Source organism: Gymnoscopelus braueri (assembly GCF_963280865.1).
Source record: "Gymnoscopelus braueri genome assembly, chromosome: 12".
Taxonomy (NCBI): Eukaryota; Metazoa; Chordata; class Actinopteri; order Myctophiformes; family Myctophidae; genus Gymnoscopelus; species Gymnoscopelus braueri.
In genome coordinates this window covers 21765100-21779884 of record NC_137614.1, presented here as the reverse complement: position 1 = coordinate 21779884, position 14785 = coordinate 21765100, and the positions used below count along the sequence as shown (strand labels likewise).

General features: G+C 48.3%; 2 protein-coding genes across 2 annotated transcripts in view; both read left to right on the top strand.

Moving 5' to 3' along the window:
* The window catches only part of dalrd3 (DALR anticodon binding domain containing 3), a 62787-nt gene extending 61526 nt beyond the window's left edge, over positions 1-1261 (top strand). The window contains exon 14 of the transcript XR_013934158.1: positions 1247-1261. The gene's annotated coding sequence lies outside the window, so the exon portion shown is untranslated. The remainder of the gene's footprint in view (positions 1-1246) is intronic.
* Positions 1262-7995: 6734 nt separating this feature from the next.
* The window catches only part of celsr3 (cadherin, EGF LAG seven-pass G-type receptor 3), a gene marked incomplete at its 5' end in the record, with an annotated part of 122176 nt that continues 115386 nt past the window's right edge, over positions 7996-14785 (top strand). Inside the window, 5 exons of the mRNA XM_080443851.1 lie at positions 7996-8578; positions 8957-9673; positions 10370-13584; positions 13847-13999; positions 14206-14638. Of these exons, the coding sequence (XP_080299977.1) occupies positions 7996-8578; positions 8957-9673; positions 10370-13584; positions 13847-13999; positions 14206-14638 (5101 nt within the window). The remainder of the gene's footprint in view (positions 8579-8956; positions 9674-10369; positions 13585-13846; positions 14000-14205; positions 14639-14785) is intronic.

The following is a 14785-nucleotide window of genomic DNA, read 5'->3' as shown; positions in this document are numbered from 1 at the left end:
GGGAAAGAAAGGGCACAGAGAGTGTCAGAGGGAGAGAGAGAAAGAAGGAGAACAAGAAGGAAGATGAGAAGGAGAGAATCAGAAAGGCAAACAAATTGAGTTAGCCTAGGCAGCGAGAAGAGGTTATGAAGAGAAAACACAGAGGAACTAGACAGCGGAAAGAGAAATAAATTGATAGACAGAACTCAGGGGACATGGACAGTGATTGACAGAAGGATATTGAGAGAGAGATATTGGGTAACACTGTCAAATCCTGAGTGTTAATCTAACTCTGGGAGTGCACAAATGGAACCATTTCGTAACATCAGAATCAGTTTTATTGTGTAAATCAATGGGCGAAATTTGTTTCAGTGCAAGCTCCATCGTTTTGTTATTTGTACAAATGGATAAATTAATACTGAGGATTTGTGCTTTGCATATAGGAAGCAAAGACAGAGAAGGAAGATAAACAGAGAGACAATAAAGAAAGTTTGAGAGATTTGGGGAGTAAAATGCCATGGCAGGATTGTTAATTCTTTGACAGTCACACTGATAAGTTACCTTTGAGTGGAATTGAGTTGAATCAGTTTCACTGGAACGGAATTCAACAGAATCAATTGGAAGTGATGTGAAATAAACTGAAAAACATACAATGACAGAGTGAGAGGGAGAGCTGGAAATGGAGGACAATGATAAACCGAGCAGCCGGCTGTTAAGTCAACAGTTACAGATCACAGAGGAAGCAACAGAGCTACAGGAGGTTTGCTTCTTCTTTTTTATCATCCTTTCTTTCTTTTCTTTCATCTTTACGAATAGGCGTGTCCCCACAGAGAGGCGAGGTTCATTATTCATGTGCACACCACACTGATTCTGTTATGCGCAGATTGCGCACATGTGTGCACAAACACGCACGCATGCACGCACACGCGTACACACATACACACACACACACACACACACACACACACACACACACACACACACACACACACACACACACACACACACACACAACCACGAGTCACGACACGCGCCCGGCAGCAGCCACCATATGCCATCATCATTGTGTGTGTGTGTGTGTGTGTGTGTGTGTGTGTGTGTGTGTGTGTGTGTGTGTGTGTGTGTGTGTGTGTGTGTGTGTGTGTGTGTGTGTGTGTGTGTGTGTGGGGGGGGGGGGGGGGGTCTGTGTGTACACGCACCACGCACAGCCAGGGGCTTTCCGGCAAGTGGATCTTCCCCCATTGACTGTCTGTCTGAGTGGCACAAGGGTGTTGCCCCCCCCCCCTCTCTCTCTCTATTTATCCCCCTCCCCTCCTCATAAATCGTAGATGCCTATGACAACAACAGGCGATCTGGTTGGCAACACACACACCACACACACACACACACACACACACACACACACACACACACACACACACACACACACACACACATTCTCCTCTCCATCAGCCTTGTTGAATATGCATTACTGTCGCTTCATTTCCAAACTGGACAGATGAGCACCAGGCCAGCAGCCACCTGCCGGCCCACCGCTCAGTCTCTCTGCGGGTGGGGGGAAGGGACGTTGTGTTAGGGATAGCTTGTGGGCCAGCCCCCCCGGGGGCGGTATACTCCAATGTATGGAGCAACTGAAAGGCAAAAGGGGGCCGAGGGCAGCAGGCAATTAAAAGGGGGAAATTGAGGAGGAGGCTTGAGAATAGAGAACACACTGTGGAAAGATCTTTCATTTCATTATTTCTGTCTATTTCTCTTTGTTTTTTGTTTTGTTTTGTTGGCTTCTCTTTCTTGAGTTTTCATTTTTGTTAGTCTCTGGTTTATTTTATTCATTCTCTTTCTAATTGCACGTACAGTCGCACGCACGCACGCACGCACGCACACACACACACACACACACACACACACACACACACACACACACACACACACACACACACACACACACACACACACACACACACACACACACTCACACTCACACACTCACACACTCCAACACTAACAAACACACTTACATGTACACAAACACACAATTTCAGCGGGGAGGGGAGTATTATAGACTACAGCCGAGTACCCCCACTTCTCGCTGTTCCCATGGAAACTCACAGCGGTGAAAAGCACGTGGGGCCCATGCCTGCCTGCCTGGCGGCTCGAGGCACCGAGGAGGAGGTTTCCCGCGAGGAGTCCGTTGGTTATTGATCCTGCAGATTGTGGAGGTGAGCCAAGCAGAGAAGGAAACAGATATTTGGACCCACTCAACCGAATATGTGCCTATAACAGCGGTGTTCTAACTTCCATCTATATGGCATTTGTTGATCATGGTCTGTTTAAAATGAGATTCTCTGAATTGATAAAAGCTGTAATGTTGATTACATGAGTTTGTTTTTTCAGTATAGCTATTTAGATGGTACCTGCTAAAATAAAATGCTAGACTGATCCAGCATGATCAATGATTCATTGTTTTATGAGTTATTGATATCTAAAACAATGGAGTCTAGCCGCGTACATATTTCAAAGACATTCTACTGACCTTTAGCTGTTTGTGCACTGATATGATCTGCAAATGCTGTCTGGAAAACGAAGGAATTTTTATTTTTCATGTATAAATAGACAATAAAGTTTAAAAAAAATCACATTTCTTCTGTGTGTATAAATCATGAACTGAAAGTTAGCAGAGCCGCTGGTCTGTCAGAGCATTGAGTAGCTGTCCATGGTTCTGAACATGCAAGGCTACCAGCTAATCCTGTTAACAACTGACTTAAAGGAGGAGTTCACCCAAAAAAATACTAATTTTCTATCAATTACACACCCCATGAAGCCTTGATTTCATGGATTTATTTTTGTTTTTGTGGCATTCCTAAGACAATAATTTGATGAGCGTGTGTATTTCCGGTAGGAGACACAAATAATCTACTTTGTGTCTCCTACCGGATACATTAGCCGGTAGGAGACGGGAATCAAATTATTAGCTTAGGTGAACTCCTCCTTTAAATCACTTATTCACATTGAAAAAAAAAAGTTCTGTAAATTGTTGCTTTTATGGCAGTTTATTTTATGTTAACCTGGTGCTCCTGTGGGACTGATCATTGTTAAGATATGATATCTACCTAAAACAGTGTAGTTTGTGCTGTACGCTACTGACCCACTTTGTCTTTCTCACTTTATAAGCCAGTAGTGCACTGAAATAAACCTACAAAATCCTCCCTCACTTTCGTAACGATTGTGGTTTATGTGTGCGTGGCGTGGCTATATTCCTGTCAAGTTTCCCAAAACATAAATGAAAATTTAACAGCTTAGAATGAGATAATTGGATTTATTGAGATTAGATTTAATTAGAAAGCAGCAAATTGCTCTCCTTTTTTGTGATGCTTGTTGATGCCTTGATTAGCCTACGGTATGTTGCAGAATTGACTGTGAACTGCAGTATGACAAATTCCACATCTGTGTTTAATAGCATTGGTTTCAGATAAATTGACATACATACCCCTCCCTTCTCTCTCATGCACCATGTAGCCTCCGCCTTCCCCTCTCCTTTCACTGTGTATTCTCTCTCTCTCTCTCTCTCTCTCTCTCTCTCTCTCTCTCTCTCTCTCTCTCTCTCTCTCTCTCTTTCTCTTTCTCTCTCTCTCTGCTCTCTCTCTCTCTCTCTCTCTCTCTCTCTGCCCCCCTTCATATCTTCCTGCCTTTCACTCAACCTTTGTCCCCCCTTTTCTCTTCAATTTTTTCTCATTCCCTAAGTTCCCTTCTCTTTTTGTCTTCCTCCACTCTTCCCTCCTTCTCTGTCTGCAGGTCCTCATCACTCCATCCTCTCCCTGGGTGACAGAGTCCCAGAAAGGCGCGGTTGTGACTGTGCGTCAGTCGCTTTCATTTAGTGTTATGGTCCCTTCAGCGGCCTCTCTGATCCATTGCAAATAGCTTCAAGTGGCACAGCATTCCCTCTTCCCCATCACTCAACAGCCAACCCATTACACTCCCCATTCAGAGTAATTAATCTGGTCAGAATTTGATTCAGAATATACCATTGCTTTATAGCCTATAGGCTGTGTGTGTGTGTGTGTGTGTGTGTGTGTGTGTGTGTGTGTGTGTGTGTGTGTGTGTGTGTGTGTGTGTGTGTGTGTGTGTGTGTGTGTGTGTGTGTGTGTGTGTGTGTGTGTGTGTGTGTGTGTGTGTGTGTATATATGTGTGTGTGTGTATATATATATATAGATATATAGATATAAATATAAATCATTAATCACAGTCATTTTATTTAAGACTGATGACAGCTTATGTCCAACAACATAGCCTATGTGTTGTGTAGGCCTATTTATGTCAGGATATGTGGTAATTTGAAATATTTGCGAGTCAGTGCTAGCTATTTATTGCCTATCCCAACAAGTTTCAGCATATACAGGCCTTGGGAATTCATCACAATTCTTTTCACGTCCTCTATTAACCCAGTTAACTACCAGTCTATCAGAATAGAAATCCAAGTTGCTTCATTTCACTAACGGACATCTGGCATGAATTTGACACTGTCAAATATGCACTCACCTTAATAGGCTATATATGACAATGTTTAGCTCACGTTAAGGAACACGAGCTTGAATACCACATTTCAATTTTCACTGAAAATTGAAATGTGGTATTCAAGCTCGTGTTCCTTAACGTGGGTTGAGAATATGTTTAATAATGTGAATGTGTTCTGTTGCCAATTATGCTTGGCAGATTTGTTCAAATATTTTTTTTAGGTGTAATGCGTGTTGGAGTGCTGTCTAGTCATGCTCGTCTAGACTCTGCGTGCATCCATCCTGCTATAATCGTGTTAACGGTGCCAGCGTCGCGCCACCATAAACCCACATTCCGTGTCAATCACGCCAAAATGCGCGCGGGGGGGGGGGGGGGGTGGAAGGAATCTCGTCCGCAGTGGTGTAAAAAGTATTCAAATTTTTTTCTTAAGTGAAAGTATCAATACTGCAATGTAGAAATACTCTTTTACAAGTAGAAGTCCGTAATTCTAAATTTACTTGAGTAAAAGTACAAAAGTATTGGAATCAAAATGTACTTTTAATTAAATAGCCTACCAAAAGTAGAAAGTAGCCTACTCATTATGCAGAATGTCCCCATTTCACACGTTTTCAAATGTATTGCATTGCATCGCAATGCATTGTGAGCTTGTAGATCGGCTATTTTCAAATGGCCTAAATATAAATGGCCTAAAAATATAAGTGGTTAATGCATGTTTTGTAATAATAATCAAAATATTTGCCTCTGAAATGTAGTGGAGTAGAAGTAAAAGTACTGACAATTCGACATACTCAAGTAAAGTAAAAAAATACCTCAAAATAGTACGTACAGTACTTGAGTAAATGTACTTAGTTACTTTCCACCAAAATGGGAAATGGGAAGCGTGAGAAGCTGGGGAAGCTGGGTGGATGCCTCTGACCTGGCATGCACCTGCTCTGTCTGTCTTGACGTTGCATATTCTATGAGGGAAGATGATGGTGTGTGTGTGTGTGTGTGTGTGTGTGTGTGTGTGTGTGTGTGTGTGTGTGTGTGTGTGTGTGTGTGTGTGTGTGTGTGTGTGTGTGTGTGTGGTGTGTGTGTGTGTGTTTTCTCATATATGAGAGAGAGAGAGAGAGAGAGAGAGAGAGAGAGAGAGAGAGAAAGAGAGAGAGAGAGAGAGATGAGAGAGAGAGAGAGAGAGAGAGAGAGAGAGAGAGAGAGAGAGAGAGAGAGAGAGATTTCTGTTCCACCCCTCCAAACCTGCTGTGGAAGTCGGGCATCCAGAACAGAATCTCTGTCTCTCTCAGTCTCATGTACTCACTCAAGCATACACCTCACCAGCCATCACGTAGCTACAAAGAAGAACACAGATTGCTTTTCTCCCCTCAGCTCCTGTGCCACTCCTCGTCCCTGGCTGACATGCCGACCGTCAACGTCAACCACATTTCCCCTCTCTGCTGTACAGAAACAAATCATATTCAATTTGAGCCGTGTCATTAGAAACTGAACTCCAGTCCAACCACCAGCCACGGCAGCCAGCAGCTATAAATCGGACTGGGAGGGGGGGGGTATATTTGCATAATACGATTTATTCAACAAGTATCAGGAAATGGATCTGCCCATTTAGTCATGTGTGCAAAATTGGTGTTAAATTTGGAAGATTGCATATTTGTGATTATGTGCGCGCGCGTCTCTCTCTCTCTCTCTCTCTCTCTCTCTCACACACGCACACGCACGCACGCACACAAACACACACACACACACACACACACACACACACACACACACACACACACACACACACACACACACACACACACACACACACACACACACACACACACACACACGCACACACGCACACACTCAGTCTGTAGCCTACTGTCCGTGCGTGGCTACTAGACTGTGTTGGTGTGTGCGTGCGCGCGCTAGCCACAGTGCCTGAAAAGAGGAAATTACTCATCCGTGTTTAGACAGGGGATGACGTCACCCTCACAACAGCAGAGAATGACAAAACCGAGCGTGTAACCTATCAATACGATTGTTAGGCTATTTGTTAGTCTTATTAAAGCCCGTACTTCTCCGTACATGTACAAATAATATATATAAGGTGCTTACCCGGTTGCCAAAATGTTAACTCACCTTTCGGAGTCTTTGTTTAATGTATTAGTCCGTATTTTAGTGTTTTAAATCCCGTCTGTGTCGGATTCAGTCGGAAATTCCCTGTATTCCTCAATGGATGGCAGTGACGGGGCGCATCCGGTGAAATTCGGGATTACACTCAATGTAAACTGGAAGTAAACGAGGGAGAAAAAATAGCGTTCGGTCACAGAAGGGATTAAAACACATATTTATTGAAACTTATGGACTAATACATTGCACAAAGACTCCGAAGAGCGAGTTAACCATTTGGGGCAACCGGGTAAGCTCCTTATATATATTTTTTGAACATGTACGGAGAAGTACGGGCTTTACTGGTGAAAGTGCAGGACGCACTGGGGTTATACGAAAGTAAAAGTCAGACTTGATAAAATACATACCGTATATATAGCCTTGATCCAAGGCTACACATAACACATGTTACGTATTTCACACTTTCAGGATTTGGCTACCTTAAATATCAATGATTGAGTGTTTCTCCTGCAGAGAATAGGCTATTTCTATTAATTTTCAAAGCAAATATGCTTTGAGCAAATAAGCTAAATAGAATAATTGGTTTAAAAGCGGTTATTTGTTATGCTCATATTTCTTCAGATAATAAGCGGAAGACAAATTGTTGACAATGTGATTGTGTAAGACAGGGGCTATCCACGCTCTCCAGTTGTGGATATGGCTGCCTCGGGTGGTGTGTAACAGCCCTGCGCACCGGAGCAAACCATTTCTTCTCAGAGAGAGAGAGAGAGAAAGAGAGAGAGAGAGAGAGAGAGAGAGAGAGAGAGAGAGAGAGAGAGAGAGAGAGAGAGAGAGAGAGAGAGAGAGACGAGGGTGCAAGCAAGCCAGGGGGAGGGGCGGAGAGAGAGTGAAATCCAAGATAGGAGCGTGGCTTGTGTGTGTGTTTGTGGATGGATAGATAGCACCATCGAGCTGCACCGCTCAACAAGAGAGAGAGAGAGGGGGGAGAGAGAAGGACTAAAGGGATAGTGTGTGAGCCAGTCAGTCAGTCAGTGCGTGAGTGTGTGTGAGAGCCATGTTGGTTGTGAATGGACGGGAGAGATGCTGCTGCCGCTCCGCTCCTCCTAACGCTCCAACCCTCCAGCCCTAGAGACCACAGCGGGTAGATGCCAACTCCTCAGGCCGAGGGAGAGACGGGGGAGCTCGGGGAAAGGTGTCGGGCGGTGCCGGCGGTCCTGCTGGAACCGGCTACCTAGCAGCCGGCGAAAGAAAGAAAGAAAGAAGGAAGGGAGAAGGATTAAAAGGAAAGACGCACACCAGAGGAAGAGAGAGAAGAGAGAGAGAGAGAGAGAGGAGGAAGGGTGGAAGTCAGAGGGAGAAAGGAGGGGAGAGACAGACAGAGAGAAAGGAGCAGACTAAATGGCTGCAACGCTACCGGGTGTCACCCCGTTCCTGCTCTCGCCTCTGCGTCTCCACCTGCTTCTCCTCAGCTCTTTGTTTGCCGTTATTATCCCGGGGACGGTAGCGCCAGGAGGGGCGACGTACCGGTGGTCGTGGACCCCGGGCCGCTGCTACCACCGAGACGCCGGTCAACTGAACCACGCGGAACCACCGGCGGGGGGGTCGGCGGCGAGAAGCACCGGGGATCTACGCCCAAGCAGGTGGACTACAGGGGGGATACGGAGTGGGGGATGTCCGCCGGTGATTGGAGGAGTTTGTAGCTGGAGGTACGGGACGCAGAGTGGATATTATTACCGAGACGGAGAGAGTACAGGAAGGAGACTGAAGGGAGCACGGCCGTTTTGGAGGAGCGCAGACGGCCATCCTCCTCCTCCTCCTCCTCCTCCCTGCCCAGGTATTAGGAACGGGGTGAGCCCTATCGGAGGAGGAGGAGGAGGAGAGGTAGGGCAGGAGAAAAGGAGGAGGAGGAGGAAGGGCGTTTTTTCACCTGTTTTCTCCTCTACGCCGGTTCTAAGCGGCAAAAAACGCTCTGTACAAAGAAGTAGAGCGTGCGCGCTACGGTCGCCGGTCTTGAGACCACACCTCGCCCAACGAGGAGCCGCCACAGCCTTTGTGCGCGCTGCCGGCCTACACCGGGGACCCGGTGGGGGTGTGTGGGAGAGAGCCCTGGGGGTTAAAGCAGTGGTTCTCAGACATTTTAATCTCAAGGACCCCCATAACTCTGAGACTGTACAAATGGAACCAAATGGACCCTTACGGGTCCATTTGGTTCCATTTGTACACTCTCAGAGTTACACACCCGCAAGGGGCCATTTGGAACCCCCTCAAGGAAACACGAGGGTCCCTGTACCCCACTTTGAGACCCGCCGGGTTAGAGGGCCTTGTGTACGCTGCTCGCCGCGTCCTCGGCCTTTCCCAGGATCACACCCCATCAAACGGGACCGCTCCACGACCAAGGACCTCTCACCTGGCTCCATGCCATTTGGCTGCACTTGCTGCATTCACATCTACTCTGGCTACGATTCAAACAGCGTTCAGGCACACCGTTACAACGACTCCTGTGATATTAAAAAGCCCTCAAACTTCAATTCCCCATACTTACAGGTGTCACATTCGGGCTGCCCACAATATATTAACTCCCCTTTAAACTGCAATTTTAAGAAACTATACAAAGCCGGTCTGATCGATTACTTTGAAACCAATTCAGGCTGCAGGGACGACGCTTTAGATGCGGTCGGCCAGCACGGCCGGGCTCGTAATTGTTCTCATTTGGGCAGGCACAATGTTATCGATCCTAGCAGCAGAGACAGAGAGGGGGGAGATGATGGCTGTTTGACTGGGAGCATATGGAGCGGAGAAGAGGAGCGCCAGGCCCCCTGCCAACCGTCCCCTCCCTGCTCTTGCTCGTATCTCGCCACGGAGGTACCAGCGTGCCGAGCGGCCAGATGTTCCGCTCCGTCCGGGATAATCCCCGGTTCCATGTCGCCATGCCCAGATTGTTGTGGAGATAAAGGAGGGGCGAGCAGCACCAGATCTAAACATCACCATGCCAACACCATGATAGTGAGGAGGGGAAAGAGAGGGGAGGAGCGGGGAAGAGGAACAAATGGAGGAGGAGGCGGAGGGGTGAAGCAAGGTAACAAGCAGGTTAATTTAACTAATTGTCTGGATAATGATTTGGCGTTTCCGACTGCGACGCTCCTGCACTGGCCTGATAATGATGTTCGGCGGGGGGAGTCAACACCAGCAAGCCAAGGTCAGAGCACCCAAACCCGGGAAGAGAGCAGGGTGTTACCTCAGGGTTGTTTTGGAGATTTGGAGAGAATAGAGAACGGGGAAGGACATTTGGCCGAGTTTATGAGTCCCGGGGGACACATAGCAGTGAATAATGTTGACATCCAATTTCTCCCTGCCAGTATCACAGAGATGCTTGCGCAATGTTTTCTGTCAATCAAAAACATAACTGCTAAATCTTATGAAAACGCATCAAAACATCCACACCATCTGCTGTCTTTAACCACTGGAACACGGACAGAATATCGTCAAAGTGAGCAATTACCAATTGCTTTTAATTTATCCACAACTAAAGAGCAAACTACTGCCCCCGAGTCTGCGAGTGACTCAGCTTTTGTCATGCCTGTTACATTTCCCGATAAGTCTCATGGTCTTATATCAGCCAAGAAGCACTCTGCCAGGGCAGTTATGTCTCGTCTTCTTACTCATCCTGATCAAATTACTGCAAATCACCAGTCGTTTTTCTCGGAAGTCAAGCCGGCCACGCGGCCCGATGACTCACTCTCACCTGTTAACTCTCATTCCGATATGCTTTCAGCACCGCGGACAGCGCCTGACAAACTCTTTACAAACTCTTCCTCTGAGTCCCCGAACTGTACTTATAACCACCCTGCACGTCACCTCCACCTCACCTCTGTTCCACATCAGCAGCCGTTGGTTGTGGTTTTGTGGAGTAAACTTAACGCCAACAACGATAACAACTTTGGAAGTTATTATAACCGAAACAACAACAACAACAACAACAACAATTATGGCCTTGGCGACAAGAAACAGGGAAAGACTCGTCAAACCGAAGGACATAATAGCAATTCAGAAATTGGACAGGTGTCGTTGGAAGATAAGGACGGAATGCCGTGTTCACACACACAGCAACAGCGGGGTGCCAGTGCACCGGGAGAGAATGTTCACGCTGCATGCACTGACAGCCTCTCTACCGACAGCTTAGCCAGCGACCAGGGGGCCACGCGTTTGCAATTAAAATCCGGTAAGCGGGTGCCATTAGAGCCTAGAGGTGTCAGTCAGTTGGAGAGGCGGCAGATGGGGGCCGGGGGAGAGGTGGAGAGGGAGGGAGAGGGTGAGGAGGGGTCTGCCGCTGCTGTTGGGGGAGGAACATTGCAGATGGGGGAGGGGGAGATCCGAGAGGCGCGGCAGAGAGAGAAAGAACCAGGGGGAGAGGAGGAGATGGAGGTGAAAAGGGAGAGAAACGATGGGACAACAAAGAGAGAGAGCAGTCAAACAGATGTGAGTGTGGATGGAGAAATGCAGAAGAGAAGAGAGAGGGAGAGAAAGAAGGGTCAGGAGAGAGGTAGTAGCATCATGCGCTTCACACGGGCCCAGAAAGGAGGAGAGAAGAAAGAGCAGCAGGCTGATGAAAGCCGAGAGGGGGGTGAGATGGAAGAGGGAGCAGGGGAGGTGGGGGGGGCGGAGGAGAAGCATAGTTCAAGGGGAGAGAGGAGCCTGGAGCGGCTGATAATAGTTGCAGATGATGAAACGTGGCTGGAAGAGAGGGAGAGGGAGGCGTTGATGCCGTGGCCTCGCTCTCGACGGGCCGCTAACAGGCACCCCCACTTTTCCCAGTATAACTTCCAGGTCCAGATACCCGAGAACCAGCCCCCAGGTTCCTCAGTCATGGCCATGTCCGCCTCTGACGCGGACACAGGAGATGCTGGCAGGGTTAGCTACTCCATGGCCCCCCTAATGAACAGTCGGTCAACAGATTACTTCCATATCAATGCAGACTCAGGCCTCATCTCCACCACTCAGATACTAGACAGAGAACACATGGACTTGCATTACTTCCGTGTCACAGCAACCGATTATGGCAGCCCCCGATTCTCTGGTACTACGATGGTTGCGATTACGGTTTCAGACCGTAATGATCACTCCCCCAAATTTGAGCAGACAGAGTACAGGGAGACCATCAGGGAGAACGTGGAGGAGGGGTACCCCATCTTGCAGCTCAGAGCCACGGATCTCGACTCACCGTCCAACGCCAACATCCGCTACAGGTTTGTGGGTGACACAGCTGGCATGGCACGAGCTGCGTTTGAGATCGATCCCCGTTCTGGTCTCATCACGACGCGCGGTGCAGTCGACCGTGAGACCAATGAGCACTACACGCTCCAGGTAGAAGCCAGTGACCAGGGAAAGGAGCCTGGGCCACGCTCAGCTAATGTCAAGGTCTTCATCACAGTCCTGGACGAGAACGACAATGTCCCTCAGTTCAGTGAGAAGCGTTACGTGGTGGCAGTGAGGGAGGATGTGCGTCCACACTCTGAGATACTGCGTGTGAGTGCCACGGATCATGACAAGGACAGCAATGCTGCTGTGCACTACAACATCATTAGCGGGAACAGCCGTGGGCAGTTCTCTATCGACAGCGTCACTGGGGAGATCCAGGTGGTGGCGCCGTTGGACTATGAAGCGGAGCGTGAGTACACACTGCGTGTGCGGGCGCAGGACAACGGACGTCCACCGCTGTCCAACAACACCGGAATCGTCAGCGTCCAAATAACGGATGTCAATGACAACCCACCCATTTTTGTCTCCACGCCTTTCCAGGTGTCTGTGCTGGAGAGTGCGCCTGTCGGGAGTTCAATCCTCCACATCCAGGCCATAGACACAGACTCTGCTGACAATGCCCGTCTAGAATACAGGCTAACGGGAACCAGCCCTGACACGCCCTTTCTCATCAACCCTGCCACAGGTTGGGTGACCGTAAGCTCAGCACTCGACCGGGAGTCAGTGGAGCACTACTTCTTTGGTGTGGAGGCCAGAGATTATGGCATGCCGCCTCTCTCAGCAACAGCGAGCGTCACCATAACGGTGATGGATGTCAATGACAACCGGCCAGAGTTCCTCCAGAAGGAGTACTATGTCCGTCTGAATGAGGACGCGTCGGTGGGCACCAGTGTGGTGAGTGTCACTGCCGTTGACCGAGACGTCAACAGCGCCGTGACCTACCAGATCACCGGTGGTAACACCAGGAACCGCTTTGCCATCAGCACAGCCAGTGGGGCAGGGTTACTGACCCTAGCGCTACCGTTGGACTACAAACAAGAACGCCGCTACGTCCTAACGGTCACTGCATCGGACCGTACTCTCCACGACACCTGTCAAGTGCATGTGAACATCACAGACGCCAACACACACCGACCCGTGTTTCAGAGCGCCCACTACTCAGTGAGTGTGAATGAGGACCGGCCTCCTGGCAGCACTGTGGTAGTTATCAGTGCCACAGATGATGATGTTGGAGAAAATGCCCGCATCACCTACTTCCTGGAGGACAACATCCCACAGTTCCGCATCGACCCCGTGTCGGGGGCTATAACCCTCCAGGCTGAGCTGGACTATGAAGACCAAATGACATACACACTAGCAATCACAGCGAAAGACAACGGTATCCCACAGAAAGCTGACACCACTTATGTGGAGGTGAACGTGAATGATGTGAATGATAATGCCCCCCAGTTCCACAGCCCAAGGTACCAGGGTACAGTGAGCGAGGATGCACCCTCATACACCAGTGTCCTCCAGATCTCAGCCACCGATCGCGATGCGCACACCAATGGACGTGTCCAATACACTTTCCAGAATGGAGAGGATGGGGATGGGGATTTCACCATTGAGCCCATGTCTGGTATCGTCCGCACCTTTCGTCGCCTCGACCGAGAGAGTGTGCCATTCTATGAGCTCACAGCCTACGCTGTAGACCGCGGGGTTCCACCTCAACGTACCCCTGTCCATATACAGGTAATACTCGACTTTGATTGGTGATATTAAATTGGCCATTGCATATTGAAATATACCATGCGTATGCAACAATGTAGGCACACATTGTCTTTTGTGTGCTACAGTTGCTTGTCATGTTTTCCATTCTGCTACATGTCAAAGTGTTTCAATCACGTTTTTCATATTGCTATCAAACTATCAACCACTTCAGTCATGCTTGAAACACATACTGTACATTGTAGAATATTGTATTTTGAATTATGCTGAATGTTATTTTGATCAGGTGACAGTCCTGGATGTGAACGACAATGCCCCAGTGTTCCCAGATGAAGAGTTTGAGGTCCTGGTAAAGGAGAACAGTGCAGTGGGGACTGTAGTTGCACAGATTACTGCCACTGATCCTGACGAGGGAGCCAATGCCCAGATAATGTACCAGGTCTGTTACTACTTTATTCAATTTATTTTCTAATGATTATTGTGGAACTGATGTTTCTGTCAACAGTATTTACAACAGGTTTCTATCTAGAACAAACATGTTTAAAGTTACAAAGACATGATTTGATAGTTATTGACAGTAGCTATTTTCCTCTCCTCTCCTCTCCTCTCCTCTCCTCTCCTCTCCTCTCCTCTCCTCCAAACCAGATCGTGGAGGGGAACATTCCAGAGATCTTTCAGATGGACATCTTCTCTGGAGAGCTCACATCACTCATTGACCTTGACTACGAGACGCGCAATGAGTACATCATTGTCGTCCAGGCCACCTCCGCTCCCCTGGTCAGTCGGGCCACCATCCACATCCGTCTGGTTGACCAGAACGACAACCGGCCCACCCTGCAGGACTTCCAGATTATCTTCAACAACTTTGTCTCCAATCGGTCCAATAGCTTCCCCAGCAGCGTCATCGGTAGGGTCCCCGCCCACGACCCGGACGTTTCGGACCGGCTGTACTACACCATTGATCGGGGCAATGAGCTTCACCTGCTGCTCTTGAACCACACCAGTGGTGAGATCAGGCTGAGCCGCAAGCTGGATAACAACAGAGCCCTGGTGGCCCCCATGCAGATCACTGTGACAGGTAAGAGATGATGGATGAGAGGGATAATGCTGGAGGGAGGGAGGACAGAGAAATAAACGAGTACAGGACAATGCGTGAGAGAGATACCCGTGTGTGTTTTAAGGAATGAGGATTTAAATCTGTGAAAGTTAGTTGAGGGTGTAGAGA